Source organism: Scleropages formosus, chromosome 5 (assembly GCF_900964775.1).
Source record: "Scleropages formosus chromosome 5, fSclFor1.1, whole genome shotgun sequence".
Classification (NCBI taxonomy): Eukaryota; Metazoa; Chordata; class Actinopteri; order Osteoglossiformes; family Osteoglossidae; genus Scleropages; species Scleropages formosus.
Window position 1 is genome coordinate 25,457,367 of NC_041810.1, and position 24,261 is coordinate 25,481,627.

At 54.2% G+C, this 24,261-nt stretch overlaps 1 protein-coding gene across 1 annotated transcript; it reads left to right on the forward strand.

The window, feature by feature from the left end:
* On the forward strand, positions 1 to 23,944 carry trim44 (tripartite motif containing 44). The gene is made up of 6 exons (XM_029252493.1): positions 1 to 215; positions 516 to 987; positions 1,669 to 1,746; positions 6,742 to 6,993; positions 8,683 to 8,705; positions 22,755 to 23,944. The coding sequence occupies exons 2-6, from the start codon at positions 517 to 519 to the stop codon at positions 22,828 to 22,830; spliced, it is 900 nt and encodes a 299-aa protein (XP_029108326.1). The 5' UTR covers positions 1 to 215; position 516; the 3' UTR covers positions 22,831 to 23,944.
* The last annotated feature ends 317 nt before the right edge of the window (positions 23,945 to 24,261 follow it).

Here is a 24,261-nt window from a genome sequence, read left to right on the forward strand (position 1 = left end):
TGAAAAAAGAGCCCGAGCAAAACAAGGAAGTGACTGCGGCTGCGTGTGCCGAGTGACAGCGGAGCGGCGCCGACGAGCCGGAGCTGTGTGCACGCGTCTCTAGCCAGGATCCCGAGAGCCCACCGGCCCCCGCACCCCCCCCTTCCCCCGCAGGCAGAGCGGACAACGGCGGCGGAAGAGTGAGCCGGAGCGGAGCGGAGCGGCGCGGGGGACGGGTAGGCCTCGCTGCTGGGGGGAGATTGGGGGGGGGCGAGCGTGAGCGTGTGGGAACGTTTGCTCTGCCTTTGTTCGCGGCCGAGGTGCCCCGTTTGTGGGCAGTGGTGGGGGGGGCAGGGTAAAGAGAGAAGAGAAGCAGGATCCGAGAGGTCAGGGCCTTAAGGGAGGAGCTGAAACAGAAAGCAAGAGATCTGGGTGTGTGCGTGCGTGCGCGTGCGCGCGTATGCGGCCGTGGCCTCGCATCGGGTCTCGGCGGGTTCGTTGCCTGCTCTCCGCTGAGGCTCTGGACTCCTGCGCAGGATGAGCGCCGCCGGCGGCCCGATGAAGGCCCGCGATGACGAGGAGCTGCCGCAGAACGACGGCACGTGCGACGCCTGCGAACCGGACGAGGCCGAACCGGCTGCCCAGCTGTGCCGCCCCTGCGGATTCGCCTTCTGCGCCGAGCACGCGGACCGGCACCGGCACAGCACACGCCACATGCTGGAGCCCTACCTGCAGGACGACGGGGGCGAGGGAGAAGAGGTGGGCGGGGCCCACGAGGCAGAAGTGGGTGTGGCCCAGGGGGCAGCAGCAGGTGGGGACGAAGCCCAGGACAACGGTAGGCACAGGGACGCCGTGACAGTAGAACGACTGCGCTGCAAAGAGCACGGCCAGGAAGGGTCGCTGTACTGCAGGCCGGACGAGAGGATCATCTGCGTGGTGTGCGCCGTGCAGGGAGAGCACCGGGGTCACGAGATCATCACCCTGCGGGAGGCCTACCTGTGGCAGAAGGTAAGTTTACCGGACCAGGGTGCCAACCCTATGATGGCGGTGATCAAAGAGAAGTCTATTGGAGCCAACGGGTGGTTTAACTATAGTGAGAAGGATGTGGGTTCGAGTCCCACCTCCTGCTGTATTGCCCTAGATCGAGGTACTTACGCCATTCTACACAGCTGGACAGCTTTGGCTGTGTCGGTTTAGGGTAAGTGACAAACATGGAATTACAAGTCACTTCTGTAGTGTGTCGGAGAAGTTATTCCGATTATTAAATGCCATGAGAGAGTCCCAGCTGGTACCTAATAACTCCAGTCAACAGTCAACTCCGATCATCCGATGTAAATGTACCGTGAGCTCATGTTAATCTTAAGAGATCCAATACAATGACACACACACACACACACACACGCGCGCGCGTGCACACCGAGCCGTGTTACCGCGCTGAAGCCCTCGCTTGTGTGTACAGCGTAGCTTTACACTAATGAAGGAAACAGAGGACGGGGCTTCGCTTGAGAGAAGTGAGTTTGTCTCACGCCGCCGTATTTATTGAAGCACAACATGTGAGCGAGAAACAAATCCGGCGTGAGCAGATATATGCAATGTGAAATATGTGAAGTATGAGTTGATGAGTTGGTGTTTTTGCCAGTTGACACGCAGGTTGACTCTGATGTTGTTTCTTGCCGTCGCCCCCTGCAGAGCAAGGCCGGGGTGGACCTGCTGAGCAGCACCCAGGAGATGGCGGAGAAGATCAAGTCCAAATGGACCAGTTCTGAAGTAAGTGGGCTCCCGCCGGCTCACCGGGCATTCCGACGGTTCCCGTGGAAGCGAGCGTTCGCATGGGCAGGACCTGTGCCCGTGCTCTTAACTGACCCCGGAGCCGTTTGTCACGCGGCGCATCTCTTTAAAACGGGTCACGCTGATTCGAACCGTGTGCCGTCACAGATCTGCCCATCTGACCGGGTTCTACGCTAACTTTCCCCACTCGGGCCCAACGGTGCCCCGCAGCTCAAGGTGCGTTGCCGCTGCTGTGACCGGTTTCCCGGCTCTTTTGTTGCGGATGTGTCTCCCGGTTCACAGCGGTTGACAGCGTTCACCAGAGCCCTCGGAGAAAATTCCAGAAGAACGGGCCCCTATTTCCACAGCTATTACACGGGTCTGCGCCGCTGCCCTCGCTATTATGTCACTGCACTCCGCTCTCGGAGGGCTTCGCAGCGTCTCAGCCTTAGGCGTGACGGGACGCACGGCCGTGAGAAATGAATAATGGGTGCAGCGACTGGGGTGACCCCCCCCCCCCCCCCGTGAAGGTGGAGTCATTACGGTCACCAAGTTTTGGGGCCCAAGCAGCCGCGGCAGCCGGGGGCTTCGAGGAACCTTTTGCTTTATGGGCCCCAGAGGAGCGCAGCTCCTTTCCTGCCCCGAATGAAATATCCATTCGAACGCGGCATCTCCTCTCTGTAGTTAAATGTCAGCAAATCTTAATATGCGCGCTCTGTAGCGGGGGGCCGGCGGGGGCCGCAGGAACGCGGCGTCTGCAAACATTTGAAGATGTGGCCGCGTCGCACCGCTCCCGTTTACTTTTTCACACACACCCTCTCAGGGAGAGAAGGTCAACCCTTCCCCTGTTTACTCATTAGGCGCAAGCTGCTTAATTAGGCGCCACGCCTCAGGTATGAATGTTAAACACGGCGCCCTCGTGAACCTCTATATTTAGAGGAGCACCCCCCAGCACCCACCCACCCCTCCCCCGAAGTGTTTTGGAAATGATAGAGGCTCCATCAATATTAACGACGGGCCGCTAGGTTATTAAAACAGAGCCCGACTTTCTCGTTGGACGAGGCGTCCGGCCCGTTTGCCCGTGTGCCGCCGGCACCCCCCGGAGCCGCTGATCACGGAGCATCGGCGCCCCTACCCCCTCCTCGTTTGTTTTTCTCCACTGCTGAAGATTCAGTGCGAACGGCGCCCCGCCCATCGAGCGTTTGTCTGCAGGGGTAGTTTGAGATATTAAAACCGACTGCCAAACTCCGCCGCCGCCCCCCCTTCCTCCTTCCAGCTGCGGTAGCACCAGACGTGTTTAATCTGTGTGCGAGAGCAAGGAGGGAACGGAGGATGGCGATGCTTGGCCTGTTGGGATACTCGTCCCTTCGCTTCCTCCCCGCAACAGGATTTTAATTTAATTACCCGATACCGTGTCACCACGGAGTTGGGACGGCGTTCACCGACAGCTCGTGACGCCCCGGGTTCCACTCCCGCTCTCCGCTCTCTCTGACATTTCCTTCGGAGAGAAGAGAGCAAATTGAAAATGTTCCTCCTCTCGGCTGAGTTACGGCGCCATTCGGGGAACGCGACTCGGCAGCCTCGCGAGGACGGTAAAGAGCGGACAGGATACGGCGCGGTGCCGAGGGCCGTTTTTATGCGCAGAGGCCCATTACCTGGAATGAGGGCCTCTCCATTCAGAATGATTTACCCCGATGTGTCATTAAGGCCCTATTCTCCGTGCCGTCCGCCAGCACTCATCACATATGTGGGTTACCGAAACGCCTCTGAGATTCCGTCTAAAAGTCCGTTCCCGGTGAAGGACTTAAAAAGGGTCTATTTTTGTCTCCTGTCACGTGTCGTCCCTGCGAGACTCCGGCCGTGAGGACGTTCGCGCGTGTTTTCCAGGCGCATTTGAAGCACCGCGTCACCTTTCCACCCACCTTCCTCAATGAGGGCTCTTTCCCTGCTGCCCGTAATTGCGGGGGGGAGGAAGGGAGGGGGGTGGGCTGGTGACGGGGAGCTCCGCACCAGTCTGACGGCAGACTGGCGATGGTTGGATGGCTGTGTGTGAGGAGGTGTGTGTCACAGTGAAGCTGAGCGGAAGGACGGACAAGTGCTTAACTGCAAATGGTTTCCATCGCTGAGCAAAAGTGAGCACGAGTCCCCTGAGGTCCCTGGTCAGCTGCCAGACCCCTCGCGGGAGGGTCTGATCCCCCGTCGAGAGGCACCCGCAATCTGTGGCCAATAAAACTCTGGAAACACAAGCTGACCCAAATGGCGAACACCCAGCGCCATCTCTTACCTTCTTATTGTTCGCAGCGCCACCTAGGGGTGACCAGGTGAACGGCTCTCCCCTCCCCAGGTCTGCGACAGGGACCGTGAAGTGCGCAGTTGACAGGTTTGAAATTAGACCTTTCGCTTCGGAAAGGTTCGACCGTTGGCTCCTAGAGAGCTGGAGTCCGTGTCGAGATACTAGACGGGAACGATTGGCGACGTGGGGTTCGGGTGCAACAGCCCGGCCACGTGGGGGTGATGGGGGGGCCTTGGAGCGACGCTGGTGTGCATGTCAGCCACCAGCACTTCTCCTTCCCTGCTCTTCCCACCTTTGACCACATTCTCCTCCTCTCTTCGCCTCTTTTTCCAAGGAAGGGAAAAGCGAAGTAAATCGTTTCGGCTATTCGAACGCATGACATGGAGAGCTGTCGGTCTCAGGCCCGCATTATTGCTTCTAGATGCAGCCATTACCCCGGGATCGAGACCTGCCGGGGGCTGGGGGATACGACATGGGAGGAAGCGAAACCCGGGGCCTTTGTCAGCAGGGGGGGAATCGGGACACGCCGCTTAATCGCACTCCGACTCAAGGATTTAGGCTCCGCGCGGCTCTCGCCGAGGTGTCAAATGTAAATGAGCGGCAGCCGAAGAGGTCCTCTGGGGAGCCCGTAAAAAACGGATGAAAAGGGAACGCAGCGAGGGGCTCGATTGCCCTGAAACCTAAACAGATGGTTCAGCGGCGCCACAGACTCTGAGGTCTCTATTTTCGCACGCGGTGCCGTCTCGCGCCGCTCAGGAGAGACTTAGTTTTGCCTATTTAATGGGGAGAAATCCAATTAAATCACATTTAGACGGCTGAAAAAAAAGGAGTTTGAGGGTAAAGGAACGACACGACTCGCTCCGTCCGCTCCCCTATTCCCTTTCATCCGAGCCACGCTCCTCTCTCCTCTCTCCTCTCTCGGCTCTCCCTCTCGCTCCCTTCCACCCAGCTTCCAAGTGCACTCATTCACGGCGCTTCCCTCTTTCTCTCTCCTTTGTTCTTAACTTCTGTGCTTTAGAAAGGATATCTTGCGCGATGCGCTTAATTGCGGTCCTATCGTAGGGTTTTACCCATCACTCCCAGCGACGGCGGAAACCGCATGAGATTCTCGCACTTTCCCTACGACTGTGTGACACGCGACGGTACAAGGTCTCTGTACGGCTCTTGCTGCAGGGTGTGTGTTTTGGTGCCCGTGAATCTCAGCTGTTTCTGTACTTTATTTTACCCACAGAACACCGAACCATCGCTGTGGGACACCGTTCGGCTCCTCCTGCCGTTCGCGTTCCGGTCACTTACGGCACTTTATGCAGCGGGAGTTGCAGCTTATGTTACATAACTGAGGTCTGCGCTTGCACACGGTCCCAACATCCAGCAATTCTGCCCTCTTATTGATGTTAGCGATGCTGTGGGCCAGCGGGGGGCGCAGCGGTTAGAGCTGCTGCCTTGTAATCAAAAGATCTGCATTTGAATTCTACCTCCTACTCTAGTACTCTTGATGAACTGAAAAATACAGTAAAGTTTCCCTGTTGCACGAATGGGTAAATCAGTGCAAGGAGCGCAGTGTACAAACCTCCCATTTTCAGTTGTTTTGGAGAACGACGTCAGATCAGTAATAACAGTGTTATTGTTTCCGATCAAAGCAAAAGAACAAAACAGGCCTCCCGCACCCCACGCGCCACAAATTCTTCCCAGGATGCATTTCGGAGAAACGGTTCGTGTCACGCTGTATAAGTTTATAGTTTTAATAATAAAGCATCCAAAAATCACTTTCTATTTTGATCGTGCTCTCGTTATTATCCCAAGGCGATAACTCAGGTTATTAAGTGTTTATGGCGCACGCATAAAGAGCAATGCAGTGATTTGCGAGAGAGGCAATTTGATTTGCTGCGGGCGGTTGATTTTGCGGTCGGACGCCACGGTCCAGCCCCTCCGGGTCACGGTTCCCGCAAACCCTGTTTCTGTGTCTTTGTGAGGACGGACGCCTGGTTCAGAGCGTGGGGGATGCGTCCTCATCACGGGGCCACGTTCAATAATTTAGGGCCCGTCCCGCCGCAGCTAGGAAGCGGAGTGGTATCCTCAGACGTCTTCGGCTCATGCCGGATGAGGCCATCTGCCTAATGAATAAATAACAATCTCATTTTGGTGGTTGTCAGAGGCGCCGCTGCTCTCGCTGCTAAAACTTTGCTCTTGGAAGAGGATTTGGATTCATTTTGATGGATAAAGAAATTAATTCAAAGGCTGATTCTAATCTATGTGTGGGATTAGCCTGCAGAGCAATTCATTTCAAACTGTTCCTTCGCGAACGGCGAATGCACTGTTTTTCCTTCCCTTTTTCCCCGCGCTTTGATTGCATGACACATTGCGGCGCTCGTTCTATCGATTCCTCTCTTTTATGACAACCGTTTTATGACAGCTTCTGCAGATGTGTTGTTCTTTTTTTCCCCCCCTCTCCTCTTAACGTGCCGCTTCGCATCTCGCAGATAAACTCTCTCGCCGTCTCGGCTCACTTTCGAGGTACTTGGCGAGCGCGGCGTGAGGCCGTCCCGCCCAAGTTGTCGTATGAACAAACAAGCGAGAACAACGAAATGACACACAAATCAAAGTAATGCCGCTTGGGCTGCGGGGGGGGGGGGGGGCGGCTCGGTTCACTTGTTTGCCTCGCGCTTTCGTTTTCTCACTTTCCTGCCCTTCTCCGCCCGCAGTTGAGCACGGAGCAGCTGGAGGAGTACGTGAACCAGCAGTTCGACGAGCTGCACCGCCTCGTGCGCCTCGAGGAGCAGCGGACGCTGCACCTGGTGGACCTGAAGGAGGCCTTCCTGACGGCGCAGGCCGCCGAGAAGATCGCGGAGATCACGGTGCACACGGAGCGCCTGCAGGAGGAGATGGCCGCCATCACTCAGCAGCTGGGAGCCCTGGACCAGGCAGGGGAGGCCAACCCCAGACAGGGAGCTGCGGTGAGCCAGCCGACACGTGACGTCCTGCTTCCGCCTCTCTCGCGGCCACTCTTCCTCGCAGGAGCTTGAGGACCTCCAGCCATTCCATATCTTCACCCTATCCACCCTCAGTCTCAACGTTATGAACTTTTTAAGGGTTTGACGATCACATGATGGCAGTGGAATAGAGAAAATATGCATGATGACCGCTGGCCTCCAAGAAGAACTTTGAGGCCACCGGTCCAGCCGAACCAGCTCGTAGCGTTAGCGCTGCATGGGTCTCCAGCCTTTACAGCCCTGCGTTGGTCCAAGATAAAGCCTTGGCGTCGTTCCCCATTTCCACAAACGTGCTTCAGAGTACGACCTCCGAAACGAGGCTCTTCCCATTTCCCTCATCCCACATCCACCTCCACTCGCTCTCCGCTTGATTACTTGTGGGCCGAATTAAAGGACCCTCCTCTGCCCATTTTTCACTGCCAGCAGACGGGCTGCGCGGCGACGCCGAGAAAAGCTGGGAAACGGCTGCAGCCCAGATAATAGCTGATCTGGAGTGAGATGTGCTGCTCGCTCAGCAAGTAATTAAGCTTCTAATTGAATGCCAATGGTTGGCCTGTGTGCCGCGTTGGGCCAGGAAGGTACCGTAGTACTTGGAGGGATCCGCTGGTCACACTGCCTGCTGGAGCTGTGGACGAATGGAGCTCCAGTCACTAGGAATTAATCGCATCCTTTACCTCTGACAGCCTTCATCGTTTCCCTTTATTTATCGATTTATCGTCGCGTTAAGTCGCACTGCTATTCTTGCTGAACTCGCTTTCCCAAGAGACCCAGTGAGAGCAGCAAAACCGGGTTTCTTATGAGCTCTTGCAACTTCAGAGATGACGTGCATTCGGATGCCTCATCTGCAGAACAGCATTACTTGGGGACCATGAATTGTTCTGCTCTTAGAAGTAGAGCACAGCAGTAGGAGTAGTAGAGACTGGAACGTCAGCGTCGAGTTTCCCCGCAGCACCGGAACGTTCCCCAGTAGTCCGGCAGCAGGACGCCGCCGGGAAGCGCTGAGATAAGCAACAGCGCGGCGAGGCAAGCGATGAGAAGCTTGGTAGCAGAATGGGACAAAAAAAATGTAGGCGAAGCCATTAGTGCGACGGAACCATACATTCGTTATCGAAATGCATCGCCTTCTGTTGCGCCTTAATCTGTACATCCGTCATTAAATCGATGGAGAGAGCTGTAGGTAAGGGCTCTCCGCATTTGCTGCCAGGGCAGCCGATAATTACAGTGCGCATATCTGTCACCAGCAATCCCCTCATCTAATAAAGATGGAAAAAACCCGCTGACTGCTCACCCCCCCCACCCTCAGAGATGAAACTGCCCTCTTGGCTAATTAAATTCGCAGAGGAGCCTTCCTGTCCTGTTCTTCGAGTAATGGGCCTCTTCGGAGGGCGTGTCCACTGCCAACACGGTGCCAGCCTGCTGGGAAGAGAGCGGTGAAAAAGTTGCGTGCGGAAGCTTGACAAATTGGCGACGTCGCGGGCCTTTTTGGCACTCCTCGCTCAACGGGTTTCGGCACCAAACACCCTGAGCGACCTCCCTAGGACTTAGTCCCTTTTACACGGTTGCGCGGCGCTGCGGCTCAGACCAATCAGTGTCAGCAGTGCCTTGTCTCTTCTTTATTGCTTGTCTGATACGCTTTCTTTCTCTCTTTTTCAGCCGGACGTTGAACCGACGCCAAGGTAAGACGGCAGCGCCTCCCCCTGCGTTCCGTGGTTTATCGAGATGTACCTCTAGGAGACAGTCGCTCCTTTGCCGAGGGCCTTCTGCCCGGTGTACCCGCCGCTGTGGGAGTATCAAAACCCGGAGGCCATACCTGCCCCATCTGGTTGAACGTCTCCATCTTTTACCCTAGTAAGAGTGCCTCACTCTTTCCCGCTACACTGGATGCTGGGAATGCTGGGAATGCTGGGAAGGCTCTGCCCTTGCAGAAACGTCTTGTTGTTGGACCAGCTGGAACCCGCTACCTTCACGGGCCAGGCTGCGTTGCCCCACCGAAGCAGCCCTGTTAGCTCGCGCAAGTGTGTGTTTTGGGTCTCACTTGTTCCCTCGGGTTTTCAGCACACGACTCGAGTAGCATCACATCACCTTCCCCATGACCGTGTGACATGCGTTGGTGTGACAGGATTTGCTCCTTGTGAGACCGCAAGAGAGTATGCTTGACCTCACAGGTTTGCTGGCACCTGCACAGAATCTTAAATCGGCGCAAAGGCCCTCGCTGGTTCCGTGGAGTGCCGCCAGTCCCACTGCTAGGGTTGGGGGGGGGGTTATGTCTTTGACTGCCTCTGGCTTTCTGAACCGATGGAGGACGAGCGCGTGATGCTTTGCCAGACATTCACTTGAGTTTGCTAAGAAGGCGCCAAGGACTGGAGAGCAGAAGTGAGGTTGGATGGGAGTTAGAAGTTGTCCAAGAGCTGAAATGTATTGAATTTTCGGTACTTCTGGGCTGCACCACGGACTTGGGGTTACGCCGCGGTCCAGTCAGAGGAGGAAACCGCACTACAACAGGTGGAGATATAAAGGGGCTGTGAGCCGAATAGACAGCGGTCCTGCAGAGCGCCAGGTTCTGGTCTCCAGCAACTCCAGTGGGTCTGTGTGCTGAGGAAGGTGCGAAGGGATTGTTGCAAATGGTATCAAGCGGTATAGCTGTTGGAGCTGATGGTATTGGAGCCAAATGACCCAGGTTCGAATCCCACATCCTGTTGTAGTGCTCTTGACCAAGGCACTTACCCTGAACTGATAGGGTAAAATTCACCCTGCCGTATACATGGGTAATTGTAAGTATCTTAACCATGTAGGTCATCACATAAATTAATAAATGTGAAGGGCAGGACAGCACAGGCGTAGCACCGGCGGGAGAGTGGCAGATGGGGGCATGTCTGTGGAACAGCCGGGTGCGGAGGCTGCCAGGCTGACAACGCAGACAGGGATTAGGAGACTGGTAATGGTATCCACACCGGAAAGTGATTACTGAGCAGAAAGACTAATCCCAGCGCCACCCGTCCCAACCAGAGCTGTCTGACCCCCGTCCTCCTGCCATGAGATAACAGCTCCCCTGTCAAACCTCAGTCCATCACTCATCGACCCCCATCTGTGTAGAAACACAGTCGCAAATAAAAGCAGCGCATGTCCTGGAAACTCCAGTGTTTTGTGTGTGTGTGTGTGTGTGTGTGTGTGTGTGTGTCTGGTCCTGGTTGGTGCTCCATAGTGAGGGAATTGGGGAGGGGGTGCTGGGAAGACAAGCAGCTGGATTCTCATGCATGTGCTACTTAAAAAATGAAATTTCTCCTTCTGGCCTTTGTGTCATATTGATTTCTTCTCCCAGTCTATTGCTACCTCCATCTAACACACCCACACACCCACACACACACACACACACACACACACACCACATGCCACACATCATACACAGGAGACATTAATTTAGAATTTCATACTTCTCCTCCTACTGCATTGAAAAGATTACCAGAGATGGGAGAGCTCCTTTAATTTGGGAGAGCGGGGCCATGATCGATCTGGGGGGGGGGGGGGGGGGGCACCGTGCATCTTCTAGGAAAGAGCTCCTGCCAAGGCGCGCAGGTGGGATTGGGGGGGCATAGGGTGAGAATGTGGAGGCAAAGCTCGTGTTTCACCCAGATAAACCAGACACGTTCCTCTGGAGAACATTCTGGGGGGGCGGGGGGGTCCGGTAGACAGAGATCTGATCTCTTCGCTGCGTGCATCTCAGTGTGAAGAGATAATGGAGCCGCGTCCGCAGTGCTTTTCCCATAATGCACGGCTTTGTTCGCAGGCCCAGGGAATGGCGCTCGTGGGAGGGGAGAGGCTCCCCGGCGTTGGCACCGCCCCTTCTGCGCTCGGAGACGCGCGCCTTATCAGCAGGGCAAACTGAAAGGGAAGGTATGAGATTATCTCCCCGACACATGGCGAAGCCGTAAGAACAACGGCTCGACACAAAAGCAAACGAACGGCCGGCAGCAAGAAGCCTGCGCAAACGAAAGAGATTCGTTTGAGGGAGAGAACGGTCCAGGTCGCCCAACGACACTTTGGTTAATCCAGTTATCGGCGACGTGGGGCACCAGGCATCCGACACCTTGTAATCTCCACTGGTGTAGTACCCTGGAGCAGGGTACTTACCCTGAGCTGACACAGTAAAAATGACCCTGCTGAATAACTTGGTAAATCTGTGCAAGGAGCATAGTGTGCAACTTTGCCGTTGTGGGTCGCTTCAGGGGGAAGTGTGAGATCAGTAAACGAATACTAATAATAATAATAATAACAGTAATTATAATACACACACACACACACACATTTTCAGAACCGCTCGTCCCATACGGGGTCACGGGGAACCGGAGCCTAACCCGGCAACACAGGGCGCAAGGCGACACACCGAGGACGGGACGCTAGTCCGTCGGAAGGCACCCCAAGCAGGACTCGAACCCCAGACCCACCGGAGAGCAGGACTGTGGTCCAACCCACTGCGCCACCTCACCCCCGTAATTATAATATTAATGAGTCATTTTCAGAGCGCGATAAATCCAGAACCTTCCCTTGGAACCGTGGTGCGCGGCGAGCCGAGTTGCGCGGCTGCGTTTCCAGCTCGGCAGCACCCAGACCCATCTGTAGGGACGGTGCGGTGGGTGTGTTCCATCGCAGCAGTGACCCCGGCCGTCGTGTCCGTCGACGAGCATCTCCGACTGCCTCCTACTTCTCATTTCGCCGGTTCAGTGTGCAAAGTAAGTGAGGTGCGTGTGGACGCAGCCAAGTCAGAGGAGTGTCAGTCAACGCAGGCCAGTGGATCGACCCCCCCAGAGCCCGTTTACAGCATCCGTTCGTCCTTGTGAGGGTCGCACAGATGGCCTGGGTAGAGGCGAGGAGGCAGAGGGGCGGAGGTAAAGTATGGGGTTGCAGTTCGAGGGCGGGGGGGAGCTTGAAGACTGTCAGGGACTTGGGTTTCCTCTAATGAAATATTTAAACGGCCCCCCAAGGGGACCACTGCTCCTCACCGTCCTCCCTCTCGCAGCGGCTCTCTGTAAATGTAGCCCGCGCCACTATTTGCCTCCCCGCTTAATAATTTAGCTGAACCGGCTGAACCGGGCTCAGGACGAGGATGGGTTACAGGCTTGGGGTTATGGAGGGGCTCACATTCCCACCCTGTGCACCTACACACACACACACAGAGCACTGAAACTGCAGATCTCGAGTTCCCTAGGACGCACTCGCTTGCCGGCATGTGAGAGACACCTACATTTATGCAGACGTCCGCTGTCATTCGTGGGTGTTGGTGTGCACGTGCGTGTGTGCGAGCGCGTGCGTGAGTGTGTATGCCGCTATGCTGCGCATGTGTCCACGCGTGTGTCCGCTCACCACTGTGGGACGAATGTGTGACCTCGACGCTTTCCCTTAATTTGACCATTTTTCATCCTCGTCTTGTAATGCGCAGATGTTTCAATCTGCGCGCCGAGAAATGCAGCGGAATACAGAAAAAGGTCATTTTAGCACAACAAAGCTTTCGATAGCCATCTCAAGTTAATGTAGCCGTTGTCATAGCAACCCGAGCAACGTGCGCCCAGCACTTTGGTCACTGTTTTCAGGTCTGGATTTTTTGTCGAAAAAGTGGAGAACGGAGAGCGGAAGAGAAAGTGGACAGCGGGGGGTGGGGATGAGGTTCCTCTGTAAGCACATCTCACCTCTTGTGTGAGTGAGACGGGAGAAAAACAGGGCTTCGCACCGCACCAGCGTTTCAGCCCATAATAACGCATCGTCTCGCCAGTCCTATTTGTGAGAAGTGGGAACGCACTCTCCTCCATACACGGTACAACAGGGTGTTTACCCTGTTTACAGAGTTCAGTCAGGACAGAATCCCACACAGGGCTTCTTATTACATCCAGATGGGAAACAAATCAAATTATTATTATTATTATTATTATTATTATTATTAACACTACTGATCTGACCAGGTCGACTTCCAGCATTAGATAATTGACTTCATTGATTTACACTTTTATATGTATATCAGGGTAATTTTTAATCTGTCAGCTCAGAATAAGTACCTTGATGGAAGGCTCTACAACAGGAGTGAGATTTGAGCCAAGAACCTTCAGAAGCACCAGCTCTAATCGCAGTGTCGCCTGCTGGCCCTGGAGACAGGGGGCCGAGCGTGCGGCTGTGCGTTCGCTGCCGTCCGCGTCCTCCGGCACAGACGAGATGACAAGAGTGAGGGAGGGTCGCTTACAAGCACCATCCCAGTTCACGCACCGCCGTGTGTCGGACAGGGTCGGATGCGAGAAGACACTGCGGGGAAGGTTTTACTGCGGTAGTTACCGCGTGTCCGAAGAACTCTCACACGAGGTGACGTCAGCGAGCCCCCCAGCCCCCTCAAGCCATTACTGGGAATTAGAGACGGAATAAAACACTTTTCAGCACAGAGTGAATGGACTCCCAACGGGGTCTTGCACCCACAGCCTTTGAATTACTTTGCGCAGTTCTGCCTCCTTCAGCCCCGTTAGAGCGGATCACACACGTCCGCTGAAAAGGGGCATCTGCTGCTGGCTAAAGCAAACAAGCGTTTGCCAGAGCAGCAGGGGGTGGGGCTCGGGGGGGTTGATGGACAGACGGTGTGGGGGATGGCGGGGAGGGCATCTTTGCATTCTGCACACATGATGGCCAGAGAAATAGTGTAAAATCATGTGACTGTGTGCATGGGGGGGGGTTTCATACATCAGCACAATTGTACTTCTCAGCACCTTCACAGCACGTGTCACCAGTACCAGACAATGAAAGAGACTAATTTTTAATCACATTAACATATTCTTCATATTGCTCAGCATACGAACACAACTGGGACCAGACGCCTGTCTGTAGACTTCATTTGTAACTCAAAAGTGTTTGTTTCCAATAATCACAATCAATAAAAGGTTAATAACGCAGATGAACCTCAATTTATTCATTGTTTAGGACCTGTGAAAACCTCGCGTTCCTGTGATGACAAGTATGAATTTGAATATTTATTCCTTTTTTGCCGTATTAAAATTAAAAGTAATTTTAAATGGCTGCAAATAAACTAAAAAAAACAAACTGTTATTCAGCCACGATCGTCGACCGATTCCTCCCATAAACGTGCGCAACGTTCCTCCTCTCGTTATCGATGGCCGGTACCCAGGAGCGCCAGAGACGAGCTGTAAACACCGTGGAAGTGAATTGAATTGCGACGGTTCCGGACTCGTATTCCCTCATCTTTTCTGTCACCTGCTTGTTTGTTTGAAAATCCACCTGTCTCTAAGAGGATGATATTTACAGTATATGATATAATATTTCTATATCTTGCGTTTGCCCCTAGACAGATGCCGGAATGGCGATGTGCTGGAGAAGGTGGAGAGGGGACTTTCATGATCTCGCTCTATCCCCCGTCTCTGTCTTTGTGTCGGACTCAATCCCAGCTCCCGCTGCCGTCATCGCTTTGGTCTTAGGAGCCGCAGTGTATTTCCCAACCCCCCCCCCACCCCCCCGCGGTGATTCATGCTGATCCATGCAGGGAAAGTGAATAAGTGGGAAAATTCATTAATTAAAAGTGTTTCCTACATGAAGAGACACCTGGAATGATGCAGTAAAAGGCCGAGGGAGAAGAGTGGCGCTGCTCCCTGTTTATTGGAAGAGGGGTTATTGGTGGGGGGGGGTGACAAGCCCATGACTCGAACCCCTGAACCAACACGGTTCCGCAATGAGCCGCTCCACCAGAGCCACTCCGCTATCTCCCAGAATGCCCCACTGTACCCTCGCACAGCAGGAAGACGACCATTCCAGGTGTCCAGTTCCGATTCGCTGGTTTCATTGCAGAACCGACCCCTGACCCCCGCTGTCCGTCTAGCAGACCTCATTGGCAAGTGTGTCCAGTGCGGCGTCCCCAGTGGTAGCGAACACATAATCAAACCAGAGTGAGGTCGCCTCTCTCCCTGCTCACTTCGCGCAGGGACCAAAAAAAAAAAATTAAAACGTCAATTTTTCCCTAAAGAGGGTCCACTCACACCTGTGTTCATGCACTGTACCTTTAAGATCATGCCCGCATAAACCTTTACGAAGCTACTCCTGTAATGTAATGTGAATGTTTATCATACACACTGCTTGTCCCAAGCAGGGTCGCGGCAGGCCGGAGCTTAACCCGGCAAGGGGCTGGAGGGGTGGGGGACACACCCAGGAGGGGACACCAGTCTGTCACAAGGCACCCCAAGCGGGACTAGAACCCCAGAGCCACCGGAGAGCAGGACCCGGCAAAACCCGCTGCGCCACCACGCCCCCCCATGCTTTGGAGAAAAATGTCTGCTAAATGAATACATGTAAATGTTAAAAAAAAATCCCTGTCTGCAGCCTGATGGTCCTGGGTTCGAATCCCACCTCCTGCTCTAGTTCCCTTGACCAAGGTACTGACCCTGAACTGATACAGTAAAAATAACCGCGCTGGATAAACAGGCAAACCATTACCGAGCTGAGCATGAAAGAGCGGAAGCTGCCTTGAGCGATGGAGTCGATAAATGAATAAACAGTGACCCTCTGTGTCCTTTTCCAAGCCAAAAATGCGTTGAGAGTGTCGATTTTGTGACGCGTCCGTACGTCTTTGAAGCGGTTATTTTTCACAGTCACGGATTGCAGGGTTCGGTTTACAGGCCCAGCGGTGTGACGGTAGCGAGGAACCTTAAGGAACGTAATGAATGTGTGCGTCGTCAAAGAGCGGCGAGTTCCGTCAGAGCCGCCGGTGACAGCAGCTACGAGAGAAGAGCCAAACTGTCGGCACGAAATCGCTGCCATACATCTCATTTCCTCACTCCGCTCCCTCTAGTTGGCAACGGTTGCCGTGGATACGCAGCGGCAGGGATCAGCAGAGGTTGCCTGGCGGCGGCGCTCGGCCTTGTGGCGCGGAAGGCCACCCGCAAAGAAGGAGCCTCACCGGAGGTTGTCGCGGCCATGTTTAATTCAACGGAGCCGAGACGGGCCCCGTCACGCCTCGATTTATGCGCTGCCTCGGCGTCCGGGTCCCTCCCGCTCCACCATCAGCGCTCCGACCTGCCGAAGCAACCTTGACCGGAATTGTGGGATGCGGCAGATGTTGCATCCAATTAGGGCAGGCGAACAGCAGGCAGGAGAGCAGTGGGCAGGGCACCCCTTACGGCCTTGTCGCCCGCCGACGCTCACCGCGTGTTTATTATTTGCGCCTTGCGCCTATCCCGTCTCCGAGGGGGCGTCGGCGAGCTCCGCTCATTACTGCGGGTGTCCTGAGAGGACGGAGAGCGCATTAGGTCGCGGGAAGCACTGCAAGTGCTTCTCCCCCGTCTTCTGATGAAATGTAATATCAAGGAATTTCACCTCCAGGATTCGCGGGGCTTTTATGACGGGCGTTTTACAAGATGCATTAGCGAGCATCAATGTTTAATAGGCAGCGAGCGCCGCCGAGCTGCTGGGGTTGCGGTTCCTTCACTCTGTCTCGTCTCGTTGCGCTTCCCCGAAGAGGGTCCGCTCCCACCCGTGATCCGTGGACAGCAGGCGCGCCGGGTAGGGGTCGCCGGCGGCTCCTGTTGCAGGGTTTCAGCAGGGGCCGCGTCCAGAGCGGCGAGCGGTGGCGTCACGGTGGGCGGAGAGACGAGTTCCGAGCAAAAACGCAGCGTCATTGTTGGACGTCGCAGGACCCCAGGTGTCCAGGCTGAGGGTTTGAGAAGAGAGTCTGAGCAACATTCCCGCTGCTCCGGTCGCACCTCGTCAGGGCACAAGATCAGAGGGGCCACAAGGCCCCCGGGATGCTTTCCGGAGATGCGCTCATACTCACTTGTTTACCGCGCTTTCCACTAAAGACGGACATGTTTCGTACAAGGAGACAAAGGTTTTCCTCCAAGGCAACTTTGTTCCGGCCTTTGAATTTTTTATAGTTGGAGAGGGATTTTTTTCTATCGTGGAAAGTGTGTCAGAACTCTGTCCCTTTTAAAGACTGCAGAAATACAGCGCTCTGGTCCCTCGGCGTCACCGCGGTAAACTGCGCAGGAATTTCAGCACTTTGATTCAATAGTGTGAGAGGAGATGAAAAATGCTGCAGTCGCGTTTAAATGTGTGTTTCCCGCAGTCGCCGCCCAGCCACTTCCTGCTTCTTCGCGTTGTATCTGGGGAGTGGGAGGTCACAGCTTCGAATCCCACCTTCCGCTGCAGTGCCCTCGATCGAGGTACTTACCCTGAAGTGATACAGTAAAAAATACCCAGCTGCATAAAAGGATAAATAATTGTAGGTGGTTTTATACTCTTTGAGAATCATCTAAATGAAGAAATATGAATATATATATATATATATATATATATGCGTGCGTGTGTGTGTGTGTGTGTGTGTGTGTGTGTGTGTGTGTGTGTGTGTGTGTGCGCGTGAAAGGCTTTTCCTCTGATGGGAGGGATGCGACATCACGAGCGCATTGTGAAAACGTCATGTACCTGCCAGGGAGAAGCTTCCCGCAGTGAGATGGAGCACAAATCCTTGGCAACATCAAACGTGTGCCGGATCACGGTGTCCGCAGCTCTGCCGTCAGCGGCGGCGCTCTCTTTTCCGTTGACTCACCGTCTCCGAGAGTCTGCGTTCGAGCAAACAGCCCCGATAATCAGGCCCAAATGTGACGCGATCCAAATGCTTCTTTAACGATTCGTTAGCGCTCGTCGTCTCGGCGCGCCTGCCACTCACCCGTTTTCCTACGGTAATTACCATTTAGTGTTATTCCGCATCCGAACACGGTATGCAAATCAGTGCTGCAGCGACGTAGACCAGGTGACACCGATTCTTGCTTTCCCCTCTTGAATGTGTGTGTGCGCGTGCGTGTGTGTTTTGTTCCTGCAATCCACTTTAAGGCATTCATTAAGCATTAATCTCTGACTAACTGGAGCTTAATGACTGAAGGATGGCTGGGGAAGGAGCTCACAGTACTGTGGTAAACTGTGGGACTGTGATTCGAGCCGCAGCGGTTTATCACGCTGCCAATCTGTTTGGTCCTCACAAAGAGCCCCCCCACGTGTCTGGGTTTTTAAGAACCTCCATCCCACTTTAACAGCAGGACTCGTATGTTGCTTTGTAAGCCAGATTTTAATTTCACACTCAAATTAATAAGCAATTTATTATTAATGCCTATCTGAGCAGTATCGTTCCTCAATTACCCACTGGCAACAGTGATTGTATAATCAGTAAATGAGGTTTTGTGTGAATGACTTGGCTGGTGATGCTGGGATCTAAATCATCCTTTGCTGGTTCTTTAGATGCCGGATGCGGGAGGAGGGGTGTGTTTGAAGGGTGTGAACCGTGCGGCGAACGGGTACCCGCTGGTCCGTGCCGGTCTCCAAACACAGGCTGAGCTCCCAGGTGTCGGAGCTGACCCGCCCAGCACCGGTGCGGGGGGTCTAGACCTTGGTAAAGGTTACTCGCCGCAGCCCACCTGTCACCGCATCGGTCAGCGGAGCAGGGAGAACGCAGTGAGTGCTGCTGTCCAGCGGGTGCAAGTGAATTACTGAACCTGTGCAAAATTATATTCGCGGCAGAAATGCGACTCCGAACGTCCGCGAAACGCTCAGAATCGCCAAGATCGTCCGGCTGCTCGTCCTGCCCGCTATGGAGAAAAGCCCAAGGCTACACACGGGTCAGAGGTCATGTGCACTGCAGCCGAGATGTGGCTGGTGACCGCAGTCCGGTGCGGGGTCCTGCCAGACGGAACCGCTAACCGCTAAGCCTAAACGGGTCTTTCGCAGGGTCAAATTTCATCTGCCACATATTGACATGATGCTCCTGCTTTGGTTGGGGTGCACTGTGAGTACGTGGGGGGGCAATGTTGCCAGGGCTCCGTGTGTCAGTGGTGACTCCCGACCTGGGATTTGCGACACAGGCATAAGCGCGCGCACACACACACACACACACACACACACACACACACACACACACACGCCCAGTGAAATGAACTGACAAGGCCAACAGCATCTGGGAGCTGATAAAAGCAGCTTGCACTGTCAAAGGGAAGCGATAAAGTGTGAAAAAAGGTCGCCGGGTGCATTGAGAGCGGTGACCGGGCCCCTCGCTGTTCCTGGAGATGGAGGCCCTTTCAGCACCAAGGTGTGAAATTAATGTGCTATCAATATATTTGCACACAAACATATTTGTTGCTAATGCGATTGGGCTCTTTCGCTTCGCCGCTCAGCTCTCTCTCTCTCTCTCTCTCTCTCTCTCTCTCTCTCTCTATTTGTCTTTTGCTCTGCAGGTTTCCCAGGCACATTTTTTGTTTATTTATTTATTTACTCGTTACCCTCCCATCACAGCAGTGTATCTGAGATCTGTTTCTACGTGTGCTCAGACAGCCTTATCAGCTGCAGCCCAATGTCTCTGCGCTGTATCCCTGGCAGCGCTTTGGTGTCCACGGTGGCTCTTGTTTCCAGCCGCCGAAGCCGGGCCACGGAGGGAGGGCGCGCCGAGCGTCTCGGCTGTGTGCTCCGCCGATTTGCGTGCGAATCGGCTGCGAATTTGCTCCCCGTGAAACGCGCTCGTCCGGAGATAAAGGTCACGGCGGCTGGAAGCGGGAGGTTTTGAGGGAACCTGGACGGCAGGAAAGATCCACGTTTCCGTTTTTGTCGATCAATATAACACATCGCGTCTTTCTCTGGGAAAATCTCCCTTCCTCACCTTTGTACGTTTCTTCGAGGATCGTGTTCTTCCCAAGGAACTCGGCGGAAAAAGTTGTCTCTTTCACCCCCCCCCCCCCCGCCCCTTCCCCCACGACCTCGCCCACAGCAAATTCACGGTACCGCAGCGCACGCACTACAAAGCCTTTTCGGAATTGCTCTGGAGGTTTGAGCGGAACAGAAAGGAAAGGGCCGTTTTCAAAGACCACGTCTCCTGCCAGCGGTTGTCAGATGAAAGGGAGCGGCCCGAGTCGGCCGACGCGTCCGGGGACGTATCCCGTGGGGTCGCCGACAATTAGCACCTTTGCAGTCCGAGCTCCTGCGTTTCGGGTTCCCGTCACGCCTCGGCCTGCGGCTCCGTCCCCGCGGTGGGCCGCCCGGCGGGACGGCGGCTCCTTCTCGCGCCCAGACCGTCCCGGGAAGCCACAAGTTTCAGCTCATTACGAAGAAAAAAGAGACGCGGGGCTCGGCGCCGCAGACGAGTGACGGACCGTCCTTCAGAAACCATCAATAACCATTAGGGATGTTTCCTCGTTAGGAGAAATCTCTGCGGCTCTCCTGAGAAATGAGCTTCCTTTATTGTGATGGAGTAAAGCGAAGGAGCATCATTGCTGTTTGGAAAGGCGATTTTTTCCCCTCCGTTTACCGATAAAGCCTCGCTGTCTGGCAGCGTTGTAAATTAACTTATTTGTATTCGACCTTTCTGCCTAAACAGCAAGGTGGCCGCTGCCACGCGTTAGTTTATTCGCTCGGCGACGAAGCGCCTGGTGCCGGGGATCAGGACGGGCTCAGGCACCGGCCTGAGAGGCCAAGGGGTCATAGCTCCAAAGCCCGCGGTGCTCCAGACCCCCATCTTATCACACTCGATGTGTGTTTTGGGTGCATGATGGGAAACGTTACTGCAACAAACAACCCCCCAGCATCAAAACGAGCTGCAATGGGACTCAGCTAGTGCTCTCACAGCCCCAGAGTGATTCTCCTCCTCGCGTGCTGCCTTCAGCCAGAGCGGAAGGAAGGAAGGAGGAAATAATTGGCCCCCTTAAATAAGAGATAAGCCGCATTAGCGATGATTAATAAGTCATAGCAGGAAAGAATCGGGGACGTCACTCTCGCTTTTCCGGGCCATTCGGCTCACGATGGTGCCTGGCGACACTCGAGATATGTGGCGCCGGGACAATAACGGCGGAGCTTTTCGTCCAGGCGGCCTCCTCCACCCGTACTGTGGAGCCCCGTGCTTCCGCCCTGCATCACCTCCCCCACAAGTCGCCACATTCTCCTCCGACAGTAACGAAAACGTTATTACAGCCACTTGACCGAGAGGTTGGCTCCGGCTCCTGGCCATTAACTGTTGCATTTCTGTCCTTTTTAATGTGGCATATTAAATAGTGAGCGTAACGCTTGGGGAAATGAGCACAAATGGGTCACGGCAGAGCGACGGTGAAGATTTAAGTCGACTTATGCAAATCAGACTCTTTTTTTGTCCCCTGGCAGCCAAGGTTGTTGTGTGTGACTGTACTGTAGTGAAAGACGTTTTGACACCGCGTTTGTCAGGAGCTCGGCGTGTTGCGGGGACGCAGCTGAATCGGTATGTAAAGAAACCGTATTTCTACGAGACTCTGAGCGCCAAGGGGGAGGGTGCGGGGGTTGGGGGGGGGGCTCTGTCTTTTACATGAAAAAACACTTAAGAAGTTTAGCCGGGCTTGTGAAATATTCAGAGACGCCGAGCCCCCGCCCGTTATCGTGAGCGGCGAGGAAGCGACACAATGGCGCTTTGTCACGTCGCGCGGGTCTCCGGGCTCCTCGCTGTGCCGCTCTGCCTCGTATCCTCTCAAGGTTTAAAGACGCACCGCTCCCTTACTTTCCTCTCGCTTGGCGGCAGACTGGAGGGGGGCCTGTGAGCAGAACGTTTCCGACTCCGCCGTAGAGAGGAAGGTGTTGGGCAGCTTCCTAGAGGCCATCGGAGCATTTGTCCGGCTCCAGCGGTCTCGTTCCCGGCCCATCGCCTCTGCGGTCGGAGCTACGCTCGTCTTTCCGTAGAATGACCGCGGTGAGTCATGTCTCGAGTCACAGTCATTCGCTTCGCAAACATGGGTCCCCAAAGCAGCGTAGAGCGAGTGTTTCATCGATGTCCTTGTTCAAGGCGACTAACAGCGGAACACACACTGCGATACCTAGAGCACAGCAATGTGACACACACTCTGTCACTCACACACGCAACGATGCAGAAGGACGATGGCAGAAACCAAAGACCCTCGCACTCCTGGCAGTTGACCTAGAACTGCTAGAGACCTTCCGCTCTGCCATTTGCTCGGCTAAAACCACCTTCTTCCTACAAGTAGCGTGAACAGCGAAGGACCTGCAGCCTCTCTTCTCCACCTTCTCATTGCTGCACTGCCTCCTCCTTTTCTCTCAAAAACCTCTGGAAGCGGTGTGCACCAAAACTGCTCTCCCTCCTCGCATGAAGCGAAAGTCGACTGTGAAGACGAGTTTGGCAATGAAGCAGTTAAAAGTGATAAAGTTGGAAGTAATTAAAGAATTAAGTAAAAGCGCTGGAGAAAAAGCTTTGTGTACATAATCATAATGAAGGAAGAAGGCTTGACATCGGGGGAGAGGAAGAGCAACGGGGCAGAGAGGACCTGGTTGGAAGCAGTCGAGGGGTGCTGGGGGGGGGGCACAGCCGAGAGGATCGCCCCACACACGGAGCACAACAGTGAAAAATGGTCACGCTTTAAGGGTCTCCGTCTTCGGTTGGGGTCGGGGGGCGAAAGGGGGAGTCCTGTTGGCACCCCGGAGCAGACGGCTGTGTGAAAAGGAGCGAGGGGCTGATGGGAGGACAAGATGACATTCTGGAAGTTACTAGAGAGCGAAACTGGAGGAGGCAGAGTGAAAAGGACTAAAGAAAATGAATATAGAATTGGTTCCAGTTGAAAGACTTCCTTCCTACTGGGTGACGCTGTGTGCGTGTGTGTGTGCATGTGTGTGTATGTGCGTGTGCGTGTGTGTGCGCGCTTGAATTTCTGTTTCATTCAACAGCCTCTTCTCTTTCCCCCTTTCAGACCGGAACCGAGACGAGAGCCGCCCAGGGACTACGGAGAAGGCGGGGCCGGTTCCTTCATGGGCCACGCCCCTTGAGCCAAAGTGAGCTCCGCCCCCTTTTCCTACCTCATCCCGGGTCAGGAGGGCTGGAAGAACCTGGGACACGGACATCAGACGCTTCAGACACCGGGCGCCTTTCTCATTTTTATTGCGCTCCTCAGTTTGAAGGCAGCCTTTCGGTGGAGAAGGAATACAAAGCAGAGCCACTCGACATTCAGCTGCTTCACCTGAGTCGCTGAAATTAGCAGGTTTCAAAAACCGAGTGTAATTTCCGCTGTCTGCCTCATTTCTTTTCTCATCTCCGACCGACTTCTGTAGCGCAGCCTTATTCTGGCCCCAAGGCACTTCTCCATTTACGCACAAGTGTCTTCGGTCCAGAATTCACAATACAGAGCACCTTTGATGTAAAAAGGACAGAAATTGTCCCGGTTCTGACCACATAACACGTGGGCTTTGTCTTTGTGCTTCTGGGGGAGCTTAGCCTGCGACCCAGCATCCATCCCTTGGATGGACCTTCAAAAACCCAGCATGCGAGTGGCTCCTCTTCACTTCTGCTGATACGGTTCCCACGGTCACTTCGGATACTTCCAGAACACACCATCCCTGGTGGGGGGGGGGGGGGGGGGGGGCACAAGCGGGCCCATTAATTAACTCCAGTGTTTGGAGTCCGGCTTTTCATCGGGACCCCTTTCCCGGGCGCTTTGCTCTCCGATACCGGATCTCTCTCCAGCTGTAAAGGCATAAATTCTCTCATGGTTACAGTTATGTTGATTGCTGGATTTTTTTGTGACATAAAACATGACTGTAATTTCTAATATGTGTTTTAAAACTTGCCTTAACTTGCTGGTGGTGCCCCACGGCATTGTGGGAGCCACACTGCGGCATCTTGATCGCGGCGGTCTGTGATGCCGACCGCGCGCCGACGTCTCGGATTCACCTTCCTTTCAATTTTAACGAAAGGGAAATTATTTGTGCGTCTGGAGCAAATCTGAAGGTGTCGCTCAGAGGTGCATTTTTATTTTTTTAAGAGGCTAAAATTTCCTGCAAAAAGAACGAGCGATGAAACGATTTTTTTTCTAATGTGACATTTTAAGCCAAGTTGTTTTTTTACTGCAAGAGTTAAAACTTCTCACTTGCCATCATGTGTCTATAAACGTTAAATGAATTAAACCGTTTTCCTCCTGTTTCCTTTGCTGTTTTTCATGATCGTTATTGAAATTGCAGTTGATGTACTTTGGAGTTATTTTTACCATTGTTACATGTGATTACGGTTAGAAGTGAAACGCACGGGCCGCACGCTGACAAGGGACAGGAAACAATGCGGTGATTTGAGCGGCGGGACCTTCGTGAGCTCCCAGCAGCGCCGCTGTGTCTCATTCCTCGTCTTTCGCTGCTCTTCTCTCACACGACTCGAACAATAATGACACATTGTTAAGGACCCATTGAGCCACTCAGCCGCTCGTGCGT